The sequence below is a fragment of the Macrobrachium nipponense genome, chromosome 49 (assembly GCF_015104395.2).
Source record: "Macrobrachium nipponense isolate FS-2020 chromosome 49, ASM1510439v2, whole genome shotgun sequence".
In the NCBI taxonomy this organism is placed as follows: Eukaryota; Metazoa; Arthropoda; class Malacostraca; order Decapoda; family Palaemonidae; genus Macrobrachium; species Macrobrachium nipponense.
The window spans coordinates 4,281,384-4,308,460 of record NC_087224.1 but is presented as its reverse complement, the minus strand read 5'-3'; the positions used below and the strand labels follow the sequence as shown (position 1 = coordinate 4,308,460).

General features: G+C 36.5%; 1 protein-coding gene across 8 annotated transcripts; it reads right to left on the bottom strand.

Moving 5' to 3' along the window:
• Positions 1-998: 998 nt before the first annotated feature.
• LOC135205273 (zinc finger protein 467-like) lies at positions 999-27,077 on the bottom strand. 8 transcript variants are annotated; one of them, XM_064235644.1, is made up of 5 exons: positions 26,945-27,068; positions 24,389-24,485; positions 22,240-22,437; positions 10,500-10,688; positions 999-8,856 (listed from the first exon to the last, which is right to left on the bottom strand). In XM_064235644.1, the coding sequence occupies exon 5, from the start codon at positions 8,336-8,338 to the stop codon at positions 7,583-7,585; it is 756 nt and encodes a 251-aa protein (XP_064091714.1). In that variant the 5' UTR covers positions 8,339-8,856; positions 10,500-10,688; positions 22,240-22,437; positions 24,389-24,485; positions 26,945-27,068; the 3' UTR covers positions 999-7,582. The 8 variants fall into 8 exon arrangements, with proteins under 8 accessions (XP_064091714.1, XP_064091715.1, XP_064091713.1 ...); XM_064235645.1 differs by having other exon boundaries at positions 10,500-10,621; XM_064235643.1 differs by lacking the exon at positions 10,500-10,688.

The following is a 27,077-nucleotide window of genomic DNA, read 5'->3' as shown; positions in this document are numbered from 1 at the left end:
TGATGTCATTCAGTACTGACAGGAAAACAGAGTAAAGGTTTTAAACGTGTGACAGGGGGAAAACCTCAAAGCAGTTCCATTTCAAAACAATAATTATTAGAGTGGAAAGTAAGATGGAAGATGAAATACATTTTGGAGTCATTTTTGAATTACAAATGAAATTAACTATGCACAATCAATGGAATCAGCTCCCTTAGTGACTTTTTCTAGCACAGACCTGAAGGAAATGGAAAAAATTTCCCTCCCCAATCTTAAAAAGACATAGCAAAGTTATATATTCTTTGTTGATGGAGAAATAGATATACCAACTTCCTACAGTCCTACTGATGTATCAAAGCCAAAGGCAGAGGTTCAAATCCTGGCTGGGGACAGGTACGTGTAAATCAGAATCCTCCTTGGGTGTGATTTCCCATGGCCGAGTGAATCTGGTATTAAATAGCATTTGTGGTTTAATACTTTTAAGTACAATGTAAGTCACATGTAGATAAGTGACAAAATTACCTTAACTTAATCTTCCGAGTCTTACAAATTTGACAATCAGCTATCACATGGAGAGGGACTGATTTCACTCTAAGTACAGAGGATGAATCTGAAAGTGGAAATCAATTCCAGAGGCCAAGAAAGTTGCTAAATTTCTTTTACTTTTTTTCTTAAAATGTCACAACTTTGTCACTAGAGTTGAACAGATTATTAGAACAATGGGAAAACTATCATTATCACCTTCAACTTGACCCTTTATGCAGACTGATTTCCCCTTTAGAGCCCTCTTGGTTTTATATAATCAGTCGACTCTGTCCATAAGGATTTTCCGCTGAAGACTTAAAGAGAGAAAGAACAGTTAATAGAAATCGTAATGATTATCGTATACGTAACACAAACCTTGTCCAAAAGTGTCTGGAAATGTTTTGATTCACACAAAACCAAAACCAATATTATAATATACATGACACCCCTTCAAAATGTGTTTTGATCGAGGGTTGTGACTGAAACATACAAAATATCCTAATATCTTTTATTTACAAATCTACAGAACAGCTACAAATTGGATTGGCAACATATAACTGCAGCTCGCAAAGCTATATCATAAAACATGGCAACTACGGAATCTAAAACAAGAAAAATCGTTAACAGCACGAACTAAGCTCCGTGGTTTCATGAAACAGAAGTGGAAGTAGTAGTAGTTGACGAGTATGTACTACTATAGTATATTCACATCAACCGTGCACCAAATGTCTAGGCCAATCCCTTACGAAGCTCCTGATTGGCTGTTGATAAGCCAATCACAGGGCTGGCCACTCTCAGTCTCTCTCAAGAGTTCACATAGGCAGGATGTATGTTCCACCTCTCCTGAGGGATACGTCTGTCAAAAGTAACCCTCAGGAGGTGTGGAACATACGCCCTGCCTATGTGAACTCTCAAGAGTTTCCAGCCATGTGATTGGCTTATCAACAACCAATCAGGAACATCTTAAGGGACTGGCCTAGGCATCAGATGCACGGTTGATGTGAATCTACTAGTGTAGATGTATTCGTCGCAAATGAAAGCGTACAACTGAGAAACAAAAGACAAACTATGCGCACCCAAAACACCGTAGCAAAGTACAGATGAGAAACGAATAAAAACGAATACGAATATATCTTTCAGCCATAGAATTAGAGCCTTTTAGAACTAGAGATAGGATTCTCTTAAATGCTATCAACACCCAGTCGCTAAATAATGTTCCCTTAAGAGTTAAGTCAGTATATTTTTATATGTGAACACTGCAGACTTTGTAAGTGATGCCATTACACTTATATGTCTTCCCCACAGTGTAAAATTCTAAAAAGAAAATATTTAAGTACATGGGAATTGACATAATTTTTACACTGGAACTGTATATATACTCAGCTATGCTCCCAGATAACATGAAATTTATCAGAAGGAAATATTTGGCAAAGAAAAATCATTACAATAACAACTGTTTACTAAAATAAATATGTAACATAATTACGAAAATAATCTTTTTCTATCAGTTTATCACAAGAACTTTACAATTCTCTTAAAGGCCTTCATCAAGCATCACATTTACATCCTGTTGATCATTTTTCAGTGGAGCAAAAGCAACTTACAATAACTTGCATCTTATTTTACAACCATGTTGCATCACTTACAAATTAGCAGCCTTCTCAACAACTGCACGTAAGTCTAGATGTTTATATACAACCAGACAATTCAGTCTAGCTGTTTACATACAACCAAACTATGGAGCCTAACTTTTAAAAACAGCCACAGTGGATTAACCAGCCTTCCCAAGAAAATATATTACCTATTAAAATGTTACTACAGCATATCAGAGTATTGCATTCAGTGTACAACAGGGGCAGAGTGTGGCGGGGTTATTTTTTTTGCATGAGTACCAATATGGCTGACCAAAGTAGTTTCAAGCCCACTGACTGAGATAAACGTCTACAGAAATTGGGCAGTTCGTGAAACGTGCGCAAGAAAAAGACCCACACTCTCATATACATGTACTTAATTTCCCTAAACACACTGACTCCGAATCGTAATGCAAATATAAAATAATAAAGCCGCTTCACCCTGTTCTTTCGAATCTTATTCTATTCCTAAAAACGAAATTCTTTTTACTTTTTGACGCAATGTCCAGCTATCACCAATTTATAAATGGTCAATATTCTATACTCAATTCAAAACATTTTCATAAGTCCACAAAACGGTACAAAAATATCTTTTCGCAGCGAAAAAAGAAGTGTCGTATACATACTTAATCTTATTTACATAATGACCTTGAATAATTACCATAAAATCAGCAAAATCTTAAATAAACCTTGATATATAGACATTTCATTTTAAAAATTACAAGTTTATTGCACTTATTCAAACTTAAATTAACTTCAAGTAGCCATCCATCATTTCTTTTTTGGGTCATAAATACATGAGAAGAAATCAACAACATACTCAAGATTTTGTTCATAGGTTGTAAGAGCAACATATAGAGGTCTAACCAGGCCTCTTGAACCCATAAACATCAAAATCTTCGCTTACGGGCTGCCCAAGGAACAAAAGCCCCGGCTGGTACATAACCCAGCCTATCCTACATCAACGATAACACAGTAGTAAGTCTACAGAAAATATAAAAATTAACAGCTTGGTGGCACAGGTGCCCCTAATTTTGTTTAGCATGAACAGTATTATGAACAGAACATAATTACTGCATAGGAACTGCTGGTTATGAATCTGAATTCAACACGTGTGTGTACATGTGTACATATAACAACATACAGATAGCTAAATAGAAATATGATAATTAAACCATTCTGCTGAAATAGCAAAATATCTACTACCTATAAAATAGAGAGCCTGTGACACAAAATACAAGAAGTCAGGGACAAAATGTAATTTTAAGAAGCAACTCCAATGTGTCTTCTTCCTCGTTTTATTTCTACTTGACAATGTTGTCGTGCAAAACCATTTTTCCTTCTTACAATCTCTTGTGGATTCCTTCATTTAAATAAATGAACCACTGCTTCTAATTTAGGCTCAAAATTACCAGTGCACTTATTAATTGAAATCTTCATTCCATGGTCAAATAACTATTATCCCTAACCATGGTCAAATAATTAACATATCCCTAAACCTAATCAGTAATTTTTAATACCATGCATTTCTATTTCCAATGACCTTGGCATCATATTAAAATGTGCCATACAATACAAAGTTATAAGAGATTACCAATGGTTTTCTTGATTTGGGGCTGACCACTTGGACAGCTTATCATTACTATAGTGTAATAGTACCAATTATAATACCTTTCAGAGCACCAAGGAAAAGACAGCTTATGCATCCGACGTACAAAATTATTCGCTTTCCATTGCATACGCTGATTAACAAGACTGAAAAGTAGAGTCACAAGAGCACATCTTCTGGTATCATTTAGCATCTTCTCAATAGCAACTCTGTACCAAGCAGCAAAACGTATTTTGTGTAGAATTCGAGCCGAGCATCTTTTTTCACAAAGAGCGAAACTCAGACCACTACATTTCTGTCGTCTGTTTAGGCTAACTGTGACGCTCGTTCATGATAACAAATAGATTGATTATTGGCTATTCAGTCCAAAGTTTGGCTGGAAGATGCTACATGAGACGCGATGCTGCTTTGTGTTCATGAAATCTGAAGTTAGTGGTGAAAGTCTTTGAGCTTTAAGAACTTACTTTACACAATACTAGTCTTTGCTTTTGCTAAAGCTGTCTTTGTCTTTTGCAAACCCTTCTCCAAGAACAATTTAAAAGTGGTATTGTGGTAGGCTTGCATAAGCAATAATTGATTTGATACCTAACCTGGCCTGCAGCCCACTAGTCAAGCCAGCTGCTAATGGGTACCAACATTAGCTGTTGTTGAAAAAAGGCATGAAATAGAAACCAGCAACTGATCCACCAAGACTCGCTGAGTAATTCACAGCTCTATTCTTCTGGCAGTACTATTCCAATTGACGTAGGATTAGGGTTACTACATAACCTTTACTTAACAGCAGCTAAGGCTAGTAACCAATAAATGTTAGGCTCAGTGGTGGACGGTGGGCCGGAATCAAACCTAAGACATTGCGTATACTAGGCCAATGTTCCACTGATCTAAAGCATAATACAACTGCATTCACGCAAATATCTCTCAGGCATTTGTGTCCAATCTCAACGACTTTTGATCTGCCTCGCTAAAATCACAACAACTTATAAAACTACACAACACCGGGAACATGCGTTTTCAAATCTTCGATATACTGTAGTAGCAACTACTATAGAAGAGCACCTAGAAACACAGACGACCGGTATATGCATAAAATGGTATACGTACAGCACAAATACCCTTGTTTTTACCTAGAGTGCCCGTATGCATAGACACCATATGCATGCAGAAGTAGACATGTTATGAATATGTTATAAATGGCATCACGTGTACGGTTCAGATACATGAGGTAATTGCGCAAAGTAGGATGTTTACTACCTTACATCGTACGGTACTCCAGATATACGGGTCTAAGTATAGTACCTTGTCTATGCAAGTTATTCAAATTATTATCTGTGCATAATTTTGACTTGATACCAATATCAATGCAATAACAAAAATAGCAAAACTGTTCCTAATAAAGTATTAACAAAAATAACAAAATTAATGACAATAACACATTAATATAAGTCTAATACCATACAAATTACATTTTTTTCATACCAATCATAAATTCTATAAAAATAATAATAAAAAAAAATCTTTTCTGACAATTTCAAATATCAAAACACTAATAACTGTATGCCATGAAGTTAAAAGATTAGGAGATCTATAAATATAATTTAAGTAACAATATGCTGATATAATGACAATAATAACATATAAAATATCAAAAATCGTAACAAGTCATTAGTTTTTCCACTAACACATTTCATAACAAAAACACTTTTGACAAACATAACTAGAAAATACATAAAAAACTTGAATAATAAAGGTTATAGATACATCATTGCTTGAAATATCAAGATTTCAAATAATCATTCACAAAACATAAGTAGACCCATATTATTTCTCTCAAGGTTAAGCGTTCGGTTTCCTAAATAAAATTTATTCGCTGTTTCTGCAGTTCATAAAGCATTTCTTACTCACTAATACATCCTTTCTTGCATGAGATTTCATTCTGTGACAATAAACAGATAAATATTAATCACCAATTTACATATTCATATTTAATAGGGTTTTATTTGCACCTTTATTTAAAAACAATGCAATGAAGATATATAAAAATGCAAAAAGTATAAATTTTGAAAAAAGAAAAAATATATATATAACTATAACAAAAAAGTAAAAAATATAAAACTTGGGTGCTATGCACAGTAAAAAAAATTATAGTTGATTTTGAAGTTTTGGATAAACATTTTAGGATTTGAGGGGTCCTAGAAGCTACACGAAATTCAAGACAAAATATGTATGAGTTATAAACAGGTACAAATAAATTTTAGTCTTTTTGTTTTTTGTTTTTTGGCAAAATGAGTATTGATATACAAAACTTGACTATCTACTAATCAAAATATATCAGTCAGTATTGTACGAGTGTCCCAATCATTGTCAACATCATCCCATTTTCCGTAGCAAAATGTTATTTGATAAAAAAATTAAACATCTCCATAACATAAGATCTACGTTACACGAAATACGTACTGAGTACTGAAGGCAAGAGAATACAGACAGGTGAAATTGGCAAAACTAATACGTAACATTGTGCTTTTAGTTTACGATAAAACATTTGGCAAACTTCTTTGTACTTCACATATATCCTCTAATGATTCTTAAGTGTGCTATTTTTTTTGCAACTTTAATTTAAAAATGAATAAACAAGGCCTGTCTTTGGTTCAATGTTTTACGACCCTGATGCATCTGAAAATTATTATTTTCTTCTCTTATACAACTGGATTGTTGAGACATCAATTTGATGTGAATAAAATTATCTAAGAACCTTTCAAGGCTGGTCTTCGGTTCAATGCTTTACGACCCTAACGCATCTGAAAATTGACATTTTTACCCCTTATACAAATTGTCTGGTACTCTTATACCACTTCGAACATTGAACAGGTGGGTCTCCCCAACTCAATTGTCCTCTGCTGCATATTCACTTTTCTCTTCTCCTCCTCCAGTCTAAACTAATGGTCCCCTCTCACCCAGGCAACTGGCTCCATTCTTCTGTGCTACTTACGCCTGACCTTGTTTCATCAACTGGAAAAGGTGAAAATTATTATATATACTCTGGTTCAAGATCTTAGATAATGCTATAAAATCTTCAGGTTCATTATTCCAATGCTTTCTTACAACCAGAGATGATAATGGACGCTAGAAAAAAAAAATTGACGATGCAACATGATAAAATATAATTGTTGCTCAGTTAATATCCTGTCATGAAAAACTGCGCATTCTCTTGGCTTCATTACCCATCTAATCAACATGAAAAACAATGAAGCTCACTGAAAAACCAATTAACTAGTCTATATAATGCATTTGAAATACAACTACATCATCAGTTAATGAAGCCACTCGTGGCTAATTCACGCACTGCAAAAACATCTGCATATTAGATTCAAGGTACATCTCCGCGCATATCTTCCTGTACATACAGCACACTGTACCGTACAAATCCGCAACAACAGCTATGCATGTAATACAGAGCATTTTAAATGTTATACAGCAACACTACATCGAGAATAAAAGGTGTTTAATATGGCTGAAGACGAGAGCTACCTGAAAGAATGCAAATAAAGTCGGTAAGGCTTTTCGTACGCTCCAGTAGTAGTTAGCGATGGTTTCAGGCGACCACGACTGCACCGCCAAATGAATGAATAAAAATGACAGGGCAAAATACTTTCCTTGAAAATCCTAATTACCCCACAAAAGAAAAAAAAAAAGTACTGTACTTTGAAGTATTTTCCATTTCAACGTATACTGTATAACAGTAAAGTTCCTTCAGTATGATTGTAGCTAAAAGATTAGTAGTCATACTAAACTCTGTCTTTTTAATTTTTTTTTTATATTAGGGAAGATTCCAACGATTGTCTCAATTCATGTGTGGCTGGGAGGGAGGAGGAGGAGGAGGAGGTTTTGGGTAGTGTTCGGGTGGGAGGAGAGCCTTGGGGATGTGTGGTTCCGCTGGGCTTTTGATGTAGTGGTCGGGGTACGAGATGGACTTAGAATACTGTTCGGGCGTGATGGGTTTGGTGAAGTTCTCCCCGTGGGCTTTTCTGTACTGCTCGGAGGCCAGGTACTTGACGTATTCCTCCACAGAATTGACCTTTGGGAACTGCTCGACGGAGAGGGACTTGGCGTACTGGTCTGCGGATGGGGCCTTTGCGAATTGTTCGGTCGACGACGGCGCTTTCGCGTACTCCCCTTCTGCAGGAGGGTTCTTTCCGTGCTCCTCAGAATCAGACTTGCCCTCTGCGGCGACAGGCTGGGGCGGGGTGAAAGTAGCACCCGTCCTAGCATAATGCTGCAACATGACCTCCCCTGCATGGCAGACTATGTGCTTGTTGAGCAGATATCGTGTAACGAACTTCTCCTCGCAGACGTAGCAAGTAAACGGCTTTTCTCCAGTGTGGCTTATCATGTGCTTGCTCAGGAAGTATTTGTTGATGAAACTTTCATGACAGAAGGTGCAGACAAAGGGCTTCTCTCCAGTGTGCGTACGTAGGTGGCTCAGGAGGCTGATCTTGTGGAGGAAAGTCTTCTCGCACATGTCGCAGGCAAATGGCTTTTCGTCAGCTGGGGTCTTGACTCTTGTCACCCCGTTGATGTTTCGCGGCACAAAGTTCATTCTGGAATGTCAGCTTTAGTTTAATCCCTGGCGCTAGTAAGACTTAATTTACAAGTACAGCCTTAATCTAACGTCTCAAAGGTTGCTGGACATAAGCAAATATGCTACAGAATATGTGCTTTAACAGACATTCTACCTAACAAGGTAATGTCTCTACAAAAACTTGAGGCAACCAATTTTTCTAATTTGTTTCATCACACTGCGAACACAAACCAGTTTCGTCCCAAAAGCCACAGACAGTTTCAACTCTCAGTAACCTATAACAATATCGATTTCTGTTCAAACACAATGAAAAATAAAAGAAAAAATGATAAATCACTGGAATGTCCTCCCAGACCACTCAGTTCACTGATGACCAATAGGATTGACGTTGATGGTATACAGACCACAGCGCCCCAGACGGCTTCAAGGATCTAACACTCCTCGGTTGATATCCTCACTCAAGAGAGCACACAGCACAACTCACAGCTAGTCCAGTACGAATCACATGGAGAATGGAGCCACAGTTAGTGGGTGACCTGACAGAAAAATAAAGTGCGTCAAAACATCAAAAGTAACAGATTCTCAGCATCACTAGACACAAATATATATACCAAAGCATTTCTGTAATATATCAGCAACCATATTCCACACTATAACCACAACTTTATGTGAAAATAAGTATGGTACTTGGCCGGTAATGTTCCCATTCTGAGCATCCTGTAATAAACGACGAATAACCCTCTATCTAGCGTTAAAGAAATACCTATACCGTATGTCTTTGTAGACACTTCTCAACATCACACAATGAAATTACAAAACTAAATCTTTTAGATAGATAGGAGGAACAAAATCTCTGTGGATTTAAACAACATTATATCAAGAAAGACTAATATCAGTTGAGGCATAAATAATTTATCATGTAACATTGCAGATGACAAAATGGAAGGCATGATTAAACATCTCAAAGCAAGGAGCATTTGAGTTAGCCAATCCTGATTACAGGCAACATGGCCGAAACTTATGATTTCAGACTTTGAAAGGGCAAAGAGGTGAATGCTAAACTTAATCTGATAGGAAGTAATTCTATAAGCGACGAGCGCAACTGAATGCCTCAACTTCAGCCTGTCTTCTCTGACCTTAAAGTGGGTCTAAGACAAGGGAATGTTTTGCACCCCTGGCTGTTCAAAATAACTATTGCTAGAGCGCTTATAGAGGTCAGAGAAATGATAGAAATGTGTAGATATTCCTAATATCTACACATTTCTCCTTACACTATTCAATATACACTTCTGTATGCTAATTTATTGTCAAATGTACATATATAAACAAAAAATGGCAATCCTAAAGATTCATTACTTACTCATTATACACTTAAAAGACTTTGAAACTTTGTAGCCTCTTATGCAAAGAAACAACATAATGTATGGAATTCATTTTCAAGTTAGAATATCCCCGATTTGTGACGTGTTAAAGGAAGCAAGAGACTGTAATTATGTGAAATTCTGCAAACAAAACAAGTTCTGATATAACCAATGGGTTATATCAGCACTCTATACTAATAAAATCTAAAGAGTTCTGTTTATGGATAAAATTGCAACTTATATTTTTTTGACAGAAGAACTGACATTACCTGGCACAACTAAAACCTGACATAATGTCAAGTTGACACTACCCAGCACAATGTAATCTTAACCTAGGGTCAAGTTTGTGACTTCCTGTATACTGGATCTGGTATGACATAGAAGTAACTAAATCCTGTGATTAACATAGACTCAATTTCCTACATTTCATGGCATAATCAACAATGTCTTGTTAAATACATCAGTTCCAATTTTGGAAAGGACATAGTCCTAAGAATAATGGTTTTCTGAAAGTTCTGTCATTTTAGATGATAAGGAACCATGCAGTAAACGAAGAATACATCAACAAATGGATTTATACCCAACATGTCTTCCCACAGACACTAACAAAAACATCAATACTCAGGTCAAAATATACTACACACACTAAACCTCTTAATTCCAGCAAAGAACACAGACAGTTATTGGTCTGGATTAAAACCAACCTCCATACACTAACAAGTCTTCCTCAAAGAACTGAGCGCACTGTAGGTCTACGTACTTACAACGCAAAACAAAGCATAGAAATCTTTCTCACCTTGTGATTCTCGGTTACGTACCTCTGGAAATGGAATCCTGTTTCCATGCAAACAATTCTGAAGTCTATGTGTCATCGGTCGGAGTCTTTAAACTTTGTGTGTGCATGTGAACATTTGCATACTGCTTCGAAACACCCTTGGCTCTGCCAAATAAAGTTAGTAAGGAAGTCCTCAACTAGCATGTACTCTATTCACGGTCCAACGCAACTACTGCAAGTGTTAGGAGTTTGGTTAGTATCTGATCTTTATTATTTTTTTTAGTTTACATTAAGGGTTTAAAATACCTCTCAGATTGGTTTGATTTATGGAAATCTGGCTACAAAAGTGATCAGACTGCAAGACTGAAGAAAGAGCACATGAATGGAAGCAAAGTAAAAGGCTACAAGAGTGCAGCAGCAGCTAGGGGGCAAAGTGACGCTGCACTAACCCCCCTACAGAGCTCAACTCTTGGAGACTGTTTGTCTGAGAGAGTTCATTTATTAGAAAGTTGATTCATACAGAAACTCTTAAATACTTTAAATCATATTCACATTACTGCCCCATTTTAAAACTTTTTCAACTGGCTTTAACCATCTACAGCAGTGACACACTGATAACCATACAATTCAAAAAGCTTCATCATTTATATGTCTTAAAATTGACATAAAGATCATGTTAGTAGTAGTTAGTTAGGTGTCAGCATTGTGGAATTGTGTAAGGTGGGCATTACATGAATCAAGACATTTTAAGACTATATTAATTCTGTAAGCAATAACCAATGTTAGAATATCCTCTGAGTGGTCATATTTATAAAAGGAACTTACTTTGGCCAATATTCTCCCAACTGATATGGTTCACTTAATGATTTGTAATTAAAACATACTTCATGGTATCAAAATAATCAGTGATGGTATAAAGGTTTTCCTAAGTCAAAGAAAAAGGTCATTCTCTATTTTTCATTTCCACGAATTCATCTCTTTCTGCGTTCCAACTAATATGGATCACTTACTAAAATTAATAATCTTCAAGACTTTAAAAGATTTGGTGAAGGTTAAAATTCATACGCAAGTTACTTTGAAGAGTTTTATTTACAAATCTACAGAGCTACTACAAATTGAAGTTGGCAACACATAACTGCAGTTCAAGAAGCTATCGTAACTTGGCATCTGCTAATCTAATCAACTGCAACAAAATAAGCCGTGGTCTCGTGTAATTTGGAAGTACGTCATCGACGTACTCAACGCAAAGCAGAAAAGTAATGTGCACCCAAGAAAAATAATACGTGCACCCACTACACCCAAGGCTGAGAACAGGACAGGGCAAATTAAATGTTGATTATCATTCAGCCATACAAAGTAAAACCTTTCAGAGCTACAGACTGAAACTTCTTAGAACACTATCAACACCTATTCACTAGGAAATTTCTCTAGAATAGTAACTTCATTATATTTTTTGTCTATTTTTATAAGATGCAAGGTTCGTGAGTGATGCAGTGTCCACTAAATTCATGTCAAGCTATCAATACCCATCTAGAATGTTTGTCGAGGATGTAGAGAACAGACAAAACAAAGACTAGAAATGAACTGGGAATACAGTAGTAGAACACTGTAAATTGTTTGTTGTTGAGGAGGCACTCAGAAATGTCTCCCGCAGGTAAAGTAAATCCTGTGCACTGCGCCTACATCTAATGAAATTTCTTAGAGATAATAGTTCCCACTCTGGTTACACACAACAGAATTTTATAGAAATAAAACCACAATATGCTGAAAATCAATTTGTAAATGATGAAAAAATGGCATTTATCAGGATAAGCCCCAACTTAGCTTATGCTGAAAAGAATTTTGCAGAAACAAAGAGCACAAGGAGTTAAAACTTAAATTAGCAAATGATAAATTATTAAAAAATGGCACACACCTCATATGTAATTGTGTCCTAGCCTGTTTCAGTGACCAAAAATGATTCTTTACCGAGGTATTTCTGGATAAATGGTGCTTTAGTATCAGGGTCATTTACTAAGGAGAAATTCAAGAACGAAAATGTGTAAATCCAGCACATAAAATATCTTCAATTGTGCTTCCTGATACCTGTGGAAATTTCAAAATCAAAATGAACATACAACAATCTGTCCAAACCTGCCTGAAGCCAGGGAGGCTCTTTTAAAACTCAGTATGTAAGCTGTATAAAGATGCAATAGTTTGAGTACACATCATATCCTATAGGGTTATTACAGACTCAACATGCTTCAGATGTGAGTGGTTTGTTCAGATGTTGGTTCTAAGTCTAAAACTGTGGAATGGAAATATTACGGTATCTTAAGAAAGGGAATGACAGACAGCATTCCTAAAGAGTTCCACTAAACTCACTTCAGAGCTGAAAGCAATTGCAAAGAAGATTCAATAAAATAGCCAAGAGGGGATTCATAGAAACAGAGGGATCATCAAGTTCATGGTGTTTCAACATATGTATCCTGAATAATTCTAAAAGAGGCAACCAGATCTGTTAAACTGCATTCCTCCAAGGAACTAAGGTTTGTAACTGTGTGACTGTTCTCTCTGTTGTCCTCATGGGAAATGTGTTCCATGTCCTATGTAAAAGGAAATTCTTTCAGTTTCCTTAAGGAAGCATGTCCCATGTCCTACATACGAGAGAACTGTGAAACAGTGGTAAAATACATGAATGATGATCATGGCTGTGTATGGTATGTGCTGTTTTCTAAGGAATGAAACTGTATACTACACTGCCTACTGTACCTATGTAGTTCCTCATTGGATGAGTGGATTTCGCGCTTGGCTACCAATAGGGTGGACCGAAGTTCAATTCTCGGCTTGGCCAAAGTGGAACCAGCGGAATTTATTTCTGGTGATAGAAATTCATTTCTCGATATAATGTGGTTCGGATCCCACAATAAGCTGTAGGTCCCGTTGCTAGGTAACCAATTGGTTCCTAGCCACGTAAAAATATCTAATCCTTCGGGCCAGCCCTAGGAGAGCTGTTAATCAGCTCAGTGGTCTGGTAAAATTAAGATATACTCAACTACTCAACTCTGTACCTATATAGTAGTATATAGACACTATTTCATGCAAGGAATATGCAACTAAAATGAAGGAAAAAAAGGCACCAAAATTATGAATCTTTAACTAAAAATACTGGCTCAAGCATGTTAAAAAATCAGAGAGCAATTCTAGATGGGTTTAAAATAATCATAAGAATATTCTTCAATGGGAAAGTTGAAAATAATCTAAAAATAATTAACTTTTATGTTGATAAGCTACAACTATCAAAAATGAATTCAAGATGGGCTACAATAATTACATAATCTACAAAGAGAAACTTAAAAACAATTGACCTTTCTATCGACAAGCCGCATCACTTACGAATTTGCAAATTTCATCGTAAACCACTGCAACAGGAGTATGATACATGCACATTAGCTGAACGTCTTACCAAACTCTAAATCATAAATGCTTTGAGGCAATATCTGTGGATTTGATTGCTCCTTCTAGAATATACATTTGCTGTACAGCATTCCAACACGATATTGTAAAGGCTTAAAACACGGTATTGCAAAGACTTGAATTGTCAAAATAATTAAAACTCTGTTATGTTCGTGACAAATCTTGGTTAACTTTTCCTGTCGAAGTTATCAAAGATCTATGAGATTTGCAACACTGCACCAACATTTACTCTTCAAAAAATTCTTGTTTCACATTTTAACCTAAGATTCTGTGAAACACTGCCCACATACAGACCTCTCCCAAGTTCTTTGGAAACATAAAATTTGATAAAATAAACCGGGATATGGTACTACACTGATGCATATAGAATGCACTGAGCAAAATAAAAACTAAAAATGTTAAAAGTATGAATGATCATGTTTATTTTTACTTTGTACTCAAATACAACCTTAAGATCTGATATGCAAAAGGTCATTTCAACTCTCTCAATAACTCTGCATAATTTTGTACATGGGATTACTTATTCTGGTCAGGAATTCATTAAGAAATATACAAAAAAACTTAAAAGTGGATATTTTAAAGCCATGAACTCTACTGCACTTCTATGGCTATTTGGCTGTGAGTTCCGTTAAGAAAGTGCCGACAATCTGTTTCCGGATGTGTTATCCTTTCAAAATGTTCAGTAGAGGAATGTATATATGGCTAAGTTCTGCATCCTAGCTTCTGTAGGAGGGGAAGGGTTACTGGTTATCCTAAGAAAGTTAAGTCTATGTCAAACCAGCACTATGCCTGCACCATAGCTTAGTACACCAACCTAGATTAATTTTACAAAACATACTCTCTGCATATAAATGCAGGCTAGCCAAAGTTCTGCTTTACACTAGGCTATGACAGTCAGGTAGCCCTGGTTTAAGGGGTTAGCAAATGGAACTCTAAAACCTGGAAATGCACTCAAACCTTATGTAGGGTAGCCTCAACTTAGGGAGTTTGCAAGTGGAACTCCACTAAGGTAGGCTGCACAAACCAGGAAAAACATTAGACACAGAGGCAAAGCTCAGTTACACCATAGCTTTAAACAATTCAAACCAAGAATAGTTTATCATACATCCTAGGTTAGGGTACTGGATGGTGAAAATGTACGAGAGCTCTTTACCCTTGGAATTTGCGACACATTACCAAGGTATGACAGCGATAAAAAACCTAAATAGTTAACAGCACAAGTCCAAATATTAAATGACTATGTACATATCAGGACTCACAACTAAAGCACCATAGATGAGCAACACCAATACATGGCAGAAAATCCACCCTAAAATAAATAAATAATTTGCAGTTATACATCAAAGAAACACAATTCAATAAACGAGCATAAAATAACCTTCATTTGCATCAGAGTGCAACAGGCGAACATAAAACACACCAAAAAATACTATAGTATACAGGAACTGTTAACCATTTTACAAAGATTCTCCAAGAAATATCAAATAATAATAAGATTCTTGACCTGTTGCACCTCTCTCTCTTATGCTCTAACTTGCAATACTCTCAATCCAAATGTAAATTATTCACACACAAAATTTACTGTAGTATATATGCACAAATATATGCCTGCCTGTGCACAAAATCATACATGTGGGTAACTAAACAGTAGGTCTACATACGTTTGTATGTAGCTGCATGCGCTGTGGGCACGTGTTTAAACTACAAGTTGATCTTTGATTCATTTGTGGCATCATGCTTCACTTCGAAGTTGGTGATGATGTAAACACTTATCAAAATTGGCTACAAGGGTCTGGGAGATTACACTTCAAGGATTAACAAACCCATCTTTAAGCAATGTAAACTGCTCTGGCAATGCTTTTCTCTTCATTAAGTGTTCCTACAGTGTCTGCATCCTTCTGTGTCATCTGGTACTTCCTCCCAATACGTATTGATGTGTCCTTTGTGTTCCCAGTTAATGGAAATCAATCTGTCCTGACAGATGGCTTTTGAAAGGCTCTCTATTTCTGAAATGCAAGTTTGATTTCAGCCTTTCTTCAGTCTACAAACAGGATTTTCATTCGCACTGAAAATGTTCAAAAACGGTCGTAAAAATTATACTCAATGTCAGTGAACAACCGTTCTGCATGCTTCTGAGATACCTCCCACAAATGCCTGGATGTTTTTCTATCAGCCTGGTGATAGGCTTTGCCTAATGTGTACGATTCTCGTGGACCTTAAATGATGATGTCATTCTCAGTTATGGCTAGCTGACACTTTGACAATTCGGGTAATTCAGTATTTGGCAATTCTTAAGGCAATTACCTATGATCATTGCTAAAATGTATTAGATCTGGAGTGAATCTTCATCTTGGAAAGACAAACTGTTGTTTTTCAGAGGTGCCTTTCCTTGATTTCAAAGCAAAGATTCTTACCAAGCAGGAAGCACAGAAGATGTGGATTTGCAAATCAAGTTGAAAGGGTAATCTCCCATCTCCTGGGATTACAAAATCTTATTCCATCTTTCAAAACACAGTACAACACGCAGTCAACCGCTCGGATCCACAGTGTAATGCATTGTAAAAAGATATAGCTCTTGCATTTTACGAAATAAAATGTGCCAAATAAAAAAACATTCACGTAAATAAAACAAAAATGTTCGTATTCCCCTAAGTACAAATTGCACGGTAAAGACCAGTTTGAGATTACATCTTCTGTGACGCCAGAATGACCAGACTCTAATCACAAAAATACATTTCGTTCTACCTTGGCCAAGCTCAGTATGGATATTCTAACATTGCATGAGGAATGACGGTATTGGGGTTCGCAACAGGAATATGAAACTAGTCTGGAACCATGTCTTATGCTGTAATTGTCTCGCAGTTCCTATTTATCAAGTGTCAGGATTAAGCGGATAGCCTACGTCCCTACTTAAGGCAGCAAAGATGTTTTTGAGTCGAACTGTCTCTTCAGAATTGTCGAGGAAACACACTTTTTGAGATCTTAAAGCCCAGCCTAAACGACAGTTCTCCATATATCATTTTGACATGCCTATAACAGTCACACAATCTTTGATGGCTCTGAATATCTGCAAATGCTCATGACTGTTGTGTACCTTTCTTTCAGATGGCTGGGCTCTGCATAGATTTTAATACTTAGAAGAAATAAAAGAAAAGAAAAGAAAAGAAAAAAAAAAACTTGAATTTCACCATCAAAGGATAAGAAGAAAAAGTGTCTCAATAACAAACAAGGAAGGACGAAAACACCGCAGGCAATCACAAGACGTGAGAAGGGTTTTGGTGCTGAATTTCCCAAACAATAAATCCAAGATAAAAACAAACTTAATTTTATCGACAGAGAACTAATTTTGTTTCTTATTTCATGTTTAGGCAAGGGACATGGAAAATTTTGGTATCTAACATAAGACAATGATTAAGGACGTTAAGTACAGGACATTATTTTCAAAATATAAAACAAAAATGAACACTGGAGAGTTTTGCATAAAAGAAAATAGCAAATCTGAGATAATGGAACAGACTGCCTGTCCTCTTTCAACTATGGGCACACTTGAGAAGGTCACTCAAGGCTTAGGAAATATGTAAGGAATTGGGAAAATAAAAGAAAGCAGCATAGATACAAGTGTACGAAGGAAATAAACTCAGATGTGAAGTTACATGAAAAACAATAGTAGTACTGTACATCTTTAGTTTTCCCTTTCTGTAATTTGTTTCATAAGCAAACAAAACAAATGATGGTTAAATCAAAATCCTACATTTTTTCCTTTAAACTGTTGCACAGTTTGAATGTATTTACTGTGCCGCTGCATTCTAGTGCTACATACCCACTTAACAGTGACAAACCAAAATAGCATACAGAAGAGTATATACAAATTATGCATAAATGCTCAAATATTAAAAGATCCTAGAATCAGGAACACCAGGAATTTTGTGGATTTGGAACTTTCTTGATTATTTCTTGTTAAATCCTTTCGTACCTAATGGACACACACTAAAAATCTGTATCTATATTAAATAAACACGCTAACATAAGTGAACTGTTGGTCTGCTGCTAACTTGAACCAAAAGCAAGTAAAATTATGCAGTAATGTGAAAAATACTAACGGAAGTGTCTGAAAATACAGCAAGTCTGTAATTTGATTTCCAAATGTGCAATGATTCTGTAGCAAACTTGATGTGACATTTATGTCAGTTGGCATTATATTTTTTTTATTATAATTCTGAGGTACTCATTTCTTTAAGCATTAAAAACATTACTGCATAAAACTGACCTGTTTTTCAGTTCACTAATGTACACCAACTAAGGCTGCCTGAAGCTGTCTAGATTTCTTTACAGTTCAGTTTCCAATTCTAAAAACAATCTTTGGACTTTTCCACCCCAAAAGTAAGTCATGGAGACACTTTTAATCTACCAAAGGTCTTTCATGAAGCTGGAAGATGCACTGTAAGACATAAGAATTCTGCCAAAAAAAATTACTGTAAACGTTGTGTCTAGTGAAAAACACAAGCATTCAAGTACTGATTTCTGCAAAAAGTATACACTACGGTCAGAAGTCTTGTGATAAAAGATCGTTGTTTTAGCATTCCTCTATTTATTAAAGTTGATTTAAAATAAACTTTTACTTTTTGTGAAGTGCTCAGAGAGAGAGAGAGAGAGAGAGAGAGAGAGAGAGAGAGAGAGAGAGAGAGAGAGAGAGAGAGAGAGAGAGAGAGTGCATTACTCTCAAGAAGGAGAAATAGATAACTTTCTGCCACCACCTACCTAACAGCTTGGTTAGACAAGCGACAAGATGAAAACTATTCTCTTACAGAGGACATGAAAATGTTACTTGGCTCATCAAAGACCATCTTGAACTAAGACCAAGGAAAGATTGCATCCCAAATTCAACAAAGCAGTAAAAGTTGAACATTATTTCATTACTGTTTTAAAGAATGAACTGGTATCAAACTTCTGCTGCATAGCAACACCAATTCCTAACCTCACCCCACCTTAAAGATAAAAAAACTTCACTGTGACAGCGTCTCTCAGATCAGTGGTTCCCAGCCGAGGACCCTGCCAATCAAAAGTTATCGTTACCATACCAGGATACCTAGTACAACTTCTGTATTATGCATTTAATATTTGCATATTCCTGCACAAGTATCAGTAAATCCATAAAATATTTTCAATATTTTTTTTATTTCTTTAAATTCAACACAAAGTAAAATTGGTGAATACAACCACAACTTTTTCTGGAGTTGAAAAAAATATTAATGTTTTTATTATGTCGTGGACCCCCAGGGGTCTACAGACCCAAGTTTGGGAACCACAGTCCTAGACAGTGTGAAAAATGGCACCCCCTTACAATAAACTGAAAACTATTGACCTTTTAAATCCATCTTACTTGCTAATATTGTACGAATATCAAAGACTTCAATGTGATGAAACGTCTCCTAGACAGTGAGCAACTCTAGGGTAATACAAATTACAGACAGATGCTAATCAATGAACATGAAAACTGGGAAATTGACGATACCCTCAACCTGAAGAATAACAGAGATCATAGGCAATAGTAAAATGCAAAATCGTTCTCGAGAGGTTCCTAATCAATGCTTCAGGGGCACTAAAATTTGCTATGAGAATCAGTTTTCAAATATTTCTAGCATATTCTGTCAGTCCTATCTTGATCCAAATGGAAAACTGTTCCCCAAACTATGAGAGAGAGAGAGAGAGAGAGAGAGAGAGAGAGAGAGAGAGAGGAAGAGAGAGAGAGAGAGAGAGAGAGAGAGAGAGAGAGAGAGAGAGAGAGAGAGAGATTCCTTTGTATGTTTGCATTCATATGTAATTACTAAATATATTTGTTAGTTAGTTAGTTAGTTATTTTCAACATATACCTACCGGACCACATAGGTGAAATCCGCTATTCTCTACAGGGATAGCCCAAAGGGTTTGTCCTTATATGACAGACTCAAATGAATTGTACCTTATCTAAATACATCACAGATTTGTAAATAACTTTGTACTTGAATTGACTGACTGTTCTGGAGGTCTTTAAGAGTTCAACGTAACTCAAACATACATGGTATGTGTAAATACCCGAAGATGACCTTCATTGTTTTTCTTACCCTCGAAGGCACCTCCTTCAGCTTTTTGCTCATCCACACAACTTCCTCTATAGTTCGAATTCGGTAACTCACTGCACACTCCAGTCTTCCTTTCTTACTTTTCAAAATGAACAGACAAAGAAGAGTATATATAAGTATATATACCTGACATTGAAAAACAGGGTCTCTATAAAAATTTTTGAGCTTCTAAAGTATACTATGTTGACGACAAGTCTTCCCCAATGAAATGCCTTCCAAATGGAAAGTTAGAATATCCATTGACACAGTTCGAAAAAGTGAGCAAGGCTGGTATCTGCTGGAGGTGCAGGCTTGATTTTAGAACGGCTGAAATAACTCTACAGCGGGAGCTTTCAAGCTTAATGTCGCTCCCTTAGTTAAGCAAAATCCAATCGTTCAGCGCTTTGTCCAAATTAGTAATTCTTCATTCTTGTAAACCTAATGGCCATACAAAACACTGCTGGGTCCACTACAGAGTAGTAAACTGTATACATATTTCAAAAAAGTATCTAAATTACTGTTCGATCACACATCAGAATTTTGAACAATAATATTTTACCCCTACATACCATTCTCCACGTCTCTCACAGACCATAAACCCTTTTTAGTCAAGTATACATGTCAGTTATAATCAGTTGTTAGTTACTCATTTACTGTAAGGATCAAAATGACACTGTACATCATGTAAAACCTGATAGAAATGATTGGTATGTATATATGTAATGTCATGTATAGACCTCATCCAAATTAAGTGTACATATCAACATATGCATGCAAAAAGATGTACAATATATATATATATATATATATATATATATATATATATATATATATATATATATATATAATATATTATATATATATATATATATATATATATATATAGTGCTATGTACATGTATATATCAGATGAAATAAAACAAAATAGTACCTTTTTTTCCCATAAGCAGGTTAATGTCTTGAATACTACACTCAAAATAACAGTACCGTTTTTCCCATAAGCAGCTTAATGTCTTGATCACTACACTCAAAATACAACCTACCAAAGGAAGGTTTCACTAAACCACTTGTGAATTTGGTTACTCCATCAAGTGTAGTGTTACTGCTTTTAGTTTTTCTGAATTAGAAAATTTTTGAGAAAGAAAAATCTCACTTATCAAAACAAAATACAAACTGTCAATAAAATTTAGCCCTGCTAACTTGATCTCCAAATCATTACCTGGTAATCTAGCTAAGACAAATGCTTACCAAATTGCATACAAGCAATGCAAAGTAGTTTTTAAAAATAGAATACAGTTTGCTAAAACAATGAAAGGCTTACTGTAACTCGAATTTAACGTAACCCATAGCTGACCTGCAAGTTCTTAATGAGACAAAACTGACCCCATATCTTACATTAATTTCAATTATTAATGTAACTATTTCTGCACAACTAAAACTATTGTAAAGAGGGTTTTATATACTACTACATAGATTTCTTCAATGTGATCAACAGCAGTGCACATTGAACTGCTTCCTTATAAAATGTACTTGAGCTACACATTGCAAGTTCTATGTATTTGATGACGAGATGTTGTCTAAGATGACACATAGATCCATGCCAGGATTAGTTCTAAAAACAACTTGTGAGAAAACTAAAAACAGTTGTCGTGACACACAAATCATTCTACTTCTTGTAACATTGAGCACTGAAGCCAAGGAGATAAACCTTGAGAATACAGTCTTTATGTTCAACAACTCGTAGGTCAAAATGGCCATACTGGTGAAGTCCCCTTTAAATAACCAGTTCCCTAGATGAATAGAAGTTTGGTGTTAACCAGGCACAACCCATAGGATATCTACTGGCCATCTTCACAAATCCTCATTCAGAGCTACTGTTTCGTCAATTATTTCTTCTACCAATTTTGAATCAAACAGCAAACTCAAAGGATCTGAGCTCTTTGTGGGATTAAAATGAAATTAGAAGCAACTGCCTTTTTACATAGTATATATGCTACCAAAAGATATTGGTTATAAATTAGAAAAAAACAGCACAGTTCTTTATACCAATATTAAAAGGACGTAATTGTATACTTGAAAAAGTATTACTCCATACAAAGCCACTAAACATTACCAAAGAGGAATATGTAATGGACACACAGTAACTGATGCAGTGAAATACTCAAAGTTCTCCAAAGAGAGGACATCATAACAAAATGAAACTTACTAAACAGAAAACACAACTCTAACCTTTGAAAATGATGAACAACACGAATTCTACTCCTATCAGCTGTTCGTGAGTACAACAAAGAGCTGCTGTTATTCTGAACATCTAATAACATAAAGATGTATTTTAGTTCTCTTATCTTGAGAAGCACTACTGGGATGTGCGCAGCTTTCTACTGGTCAAACTTTATGTTAATTTCAGCATCAAAAATGCATCCCAATCTGTGAGAAAGAAAAATAATGTTTATAAGCACGTAAAACTGGGGAAATTAAAGTACTATCAGGCAGGAGAGAATTCAAGTTTCAAAAAGGTGTCAAGTAAAATTCCAAGAGTATGACTGGATGAAAACCTTGTAACAATGAACTGTAGGAAGCTTTCTCTTGTCTTCAGTGCTCAGTGTTTCAACAAGATGTTCTTTAGTTTCTCAAACTAAATCATTCTACTTGACCATTAAAATAAATCTCTAGTTCCTCTGTGAACTCTTTGTCCTCTTGCTAAATAATTAACAAGTACTGTACACAACTACCTTAATCTACTGTCACACTGGCATGGAAGTATTTCAAGACATTGTGTTGAATATACTGTACACAAAATTCAGGTTTCAGCAAACATTTAAGGCTACATATACAGCACTGTAGTACGTACTCTTTTACATACAGTACAGTACACTATACGTTACTCCGCAATACTACATCGAGAATAAAAGGTGTTTAATATGGCTGAAGACATAACTACATCAAAGAATGCAGGGTACAGAGAATGTCAACTAAGCAATCTTCACAATTCCATTAATCATTTAAAATCACCATAACTGCGATGCTTTGAAAGCAGGTAAATGGTTGAACACTGATAGAAAATTACGGCAATTTTCCAACAACAATACTTTTGCTTAAATATTCTTTTCCCTTTATAACGTAATGTACTGTATAACAGTAAATTTCTCTTTAGTATGAATGCGGCTGCGGTGAGTTACTCATACTAAACTCAAGTCTGTTTCTTTATCTAGGAGCTTACATTTTTTAATTCAACTGCTGACCAGCGGAGGATTTTGTATAATCAGTGGCCGACTTTGAGTAATGTTCTTGGTGATGAGGCTTGGGGCCGTAAGACTCTCCAGAACCTTTTACGTACTGTTCAGATGGACTTTTTGGAAAGTGGTCAGGGGGAGAGATTGATTTTGCATATTGCTCAGCAGTAAGAGGCTTGTTTAAATTATCACCATGGACTTTTCTGTACTGCTCTGTTGCAAGGTTCCGGACGTACTCCTCCACATTGTTGATTTTTGGAAAGTGCTCCGCTGAGGGAAGTTTCCCATACTGTTCTGAGGAGGGAGGTTTTGGAAACTGCTCATTAGAGGACGATTTTGTGTACTCCCCTGCTGGGGAGGGCTTTGCGCTATGGTTGGCTGCGGCAGACTTATTTCCCCCATGTCCGACAGTGGCACTTCTGGCATAGTGCTGCAACATCACTTCCCCTGCGTGAGTGACAATATGTTTGTTGAGTAAGTACCTTGTGAGAAACTTCTCTTCACACACATTACAGGTGAATGGCTTCTGCCCTGTATGGTTAACGACATGCTTTGTCAGAAAGTATTTGTTAACAAAAGTCTCGTGGCAAATACTGCAAGTGAATGGCTTTTCTCCCGTGTGAGTCCGGAGATGGCTGACGAGACTGATTTTGTGCAGGAAAGTCTTTTCGCACATGTCGCAGGCAAAGGGCTTTTCGTCTGAGGGGGTTTTTGTTTTGGTCACCCCATTCACATTTTTGGGTGTTAGGTTCATCTTCGACATGAATGATGAGTGTCACAACTATTATTACACGCAAAGTTCAAAATACAGCAATGAAATACTGTCCCAGAAACCAATGAGCACAAAAAAATACTCCTACAAAGATAGGGGTTTAAGAGACATAGTTTTCAATTCTTTGCCTAGGTTTTCTACAAAAATACCCTAAATCATAGATCTTTTCTCTCTTTCTTCATAACACTACTTGCCAGGAGATAAAATTATCCACGATACAGCTGCTCGCAGGAAAATCTGCCTTAGATTCTACACATCAAGAACAATAATGGAAACACCAATTCTCTATGGGATACCTTCCACAGCTACCGGTTCCAGACAGTGAGGAGGACGGTAACGGGCAACAGCTGTTAATGTGGTCTCAACAACTTACCACACTTCGTGTACTCAAAAAGGGCAAAACTGTTATGACCAGCAGACAGTGCAGCAACGATCACATGGAGACTGGATCCGCACACTGAACTGGTGACCTGACAGAAAAACAAGTCATGTATGAAAAAATCTAACCTCCAAATTCAAATAACTTGAATAAAATGCAAAAATGCACACACACTTGACCTTCAAAATTTGCTGGGGAGGGAATTGTATTAAGGACAATTCATTCTCTACAACCATGGTCTTTTGTCATTCCATATAATGCATTCCAAAATGACTGATAATAGTTCTATTGGCATGTAGACAATTTGAAGGTCTTTCGGTGTCTCAATGAATGATCATTTATGTTTCCAATTATCTGAACTGTTATGATTATGAAAATGGATATAAATAGATAAATATACAATATACAACCATTTCAGTTTCAAAAATACAAACCTTGTTTCAAAAACACTTCAGAGGCCAGAGTACTACCATCTAGCCCACACTAAAAGATTCTGTTATGTTTTCTAAGCGTCGCTAAGATTTGAAGAAATGAATTGGTATACTATTGACTGAAGTTACATCATGAGGGCCTTTTGGATGTATCAGATGAAATTCAAGAAGACAACCAAACATTTTTCTGTTATGTAGTTAAGCTTGGGAAGAAGCTTAGGCTATCAGACGACAGGCAGCACAGGCTAGGGTAAAACTGCAGACTACTTCTGAGGCCCTCTAGTTCAGCAACTAATCCTACAGATTTACATGCAAAATGGGTACCATCTTTAGTGCCAGCCCCTTGAGCATGAATGTAAAAAAATAAAATAAACAAATGTCAAAAAAAAAAAAAATACAGAAACATAGGATAGTAAATATTTTGGTCAGCAACTGGCAGGAATTAGGCTGCAGAAGTATTCTGCAATCTTACTGCCATTACTTTTGCCATTTACTACATTATGTGATCGAAAATTCATGCGTTAACTGAGCTCTTTGCCTTACTAAAACCATCATGGGGAACAGTAACACTCTTAGGCACAGGCTATTGGACTATGGGTAGAAAAGACTAGCCCTGTCAAGGGTAGTCTAGCCATGTCCTTGAGAGGAAAGACAAATTAGGTATAGGGTAGCAGTAAAATCACAGGCAAGCCTTCTAGGTCAGAAATTAACGATCTACCAGCAAAATGGGTGCCATGCTTCATACCATTTCCTCAGTAATTTGTAAAATGATGAGTTAAACTAAAGACGGTAAATATCTTAAGAAAAAAAAATTAGAAATAAATCATAAATAAGACAGTAAATATCTTAGTCAGCGACTACAATAGCAGGAACCAGGCCATGACTGTAGTCTGCAATTTCCTAAAACTGAAGGCTACCACTGTGGCAGGGTTCCTGCCAGATGGCGACTATAATATTTACCACTTTTTACTTATATTTTTTATAATGTTTGCACCTTTTGTTTGTGTTTATGATACTATCTTTTGTATTTATTCTTATATTCATCCCTAAGGGTTGGTACTAAACACAGTGCCCCTTTTTGCATGTAAACTGGTCTTTACAAAACAGAGGGGTGTGGTAGTAGTCTTCAGTTTCACCAGCTAAGACAGTAAATATAAAGAGGTTATATGACTGAGCGGCGACATAGTGGCCACCTCTCTCAGAACATGGCCACTTTGCAAAAAAGCACTTGAAGCCATTATTTCGTAAATAAGGAGAAAAACACATCGAAAGGAGCGTTAAGGTCTTGGTGTGCTGCCTGGATAGGCCACAACTCTTGAATGATGCTCATGGCAGTGAATTCAAGTACTTTTTCGGGAAGGTGGCCGTGTTCTGGGATCGGTTGCCGCTATGTCGCCACTTGGTCATTTACCCTAGGCATCTCAGTCAGCGACAGGAGGGAATAAGGCCAAGGCAGCGGCCAGCAACTTAACCTATGCTAACCCTGCCAAGGGTAATCTAGCCATAGCCTTCCAAGAACAGACAGTTTCCTGTTCAACACCGTTACTAGTTATGACATATGATGAAAGAATCAGGTTCATTGGTAATAAATATATTCAATATAAGTAACATTAAAGGGTAGGTGTAGTCTGACTGTCTACTCTAGCCTGGGCTAGTACAGCTTACCCTAAGGGTTCAGTTTCCTGTGAATTAACTTTTTTAAATGTTATAAAAAGAAAGATTTACATGTTAATTGAGTTGATAAAGACAATGAATACAGTTAACATTAAGGGGGCGGTTCCGTCAGCCTGCCTAGCATAAACATACCCCCCATCCCCACCCAACAACCTACGAAACCCTCTTTGCGTAACGTAGTCTAACGTAACCGACAGTCGTAAAATCAACCACAGAATAAGAGAAATGATTAATTTAGATAAAAATCCGCCATCGGGGAGAAAACAAACGGAATTAAATAAGTGAATCGTATCAAAATAAGACCGAGATGACTGCCATGGCAGACCGTCCCCCCGAAACTAATAAGCTTCGGTCTGGCCACCACTTCTCCCTCTCCTGCGGCTCTTATCTCCCGACAAATCTCCTCATTTCAATCTCCTTTCCCCACCAGAGGATTCAGACTCACTTTGTTCCACCAAGGGGCGTCGCCTGGGTGAACAGATGTCGGGGCAAACGTCTGCAGAAGGAAAAAACCTGGCGAAGGGACGACCTTTGTTTACCTACGAAAAAAATGGCTTGGTCTCGGGCGCTATTCCGGG

What these genes read in the sequence shown, in the direction of transcription:
- LOC135205273 (XM_064235649.1), bottom strand. Translation starts at nt 8,338, where the DNA reads ATGAACTTTGTGCCGCGAAACATCAACGGGGTGACAAGAGTCAAGACC.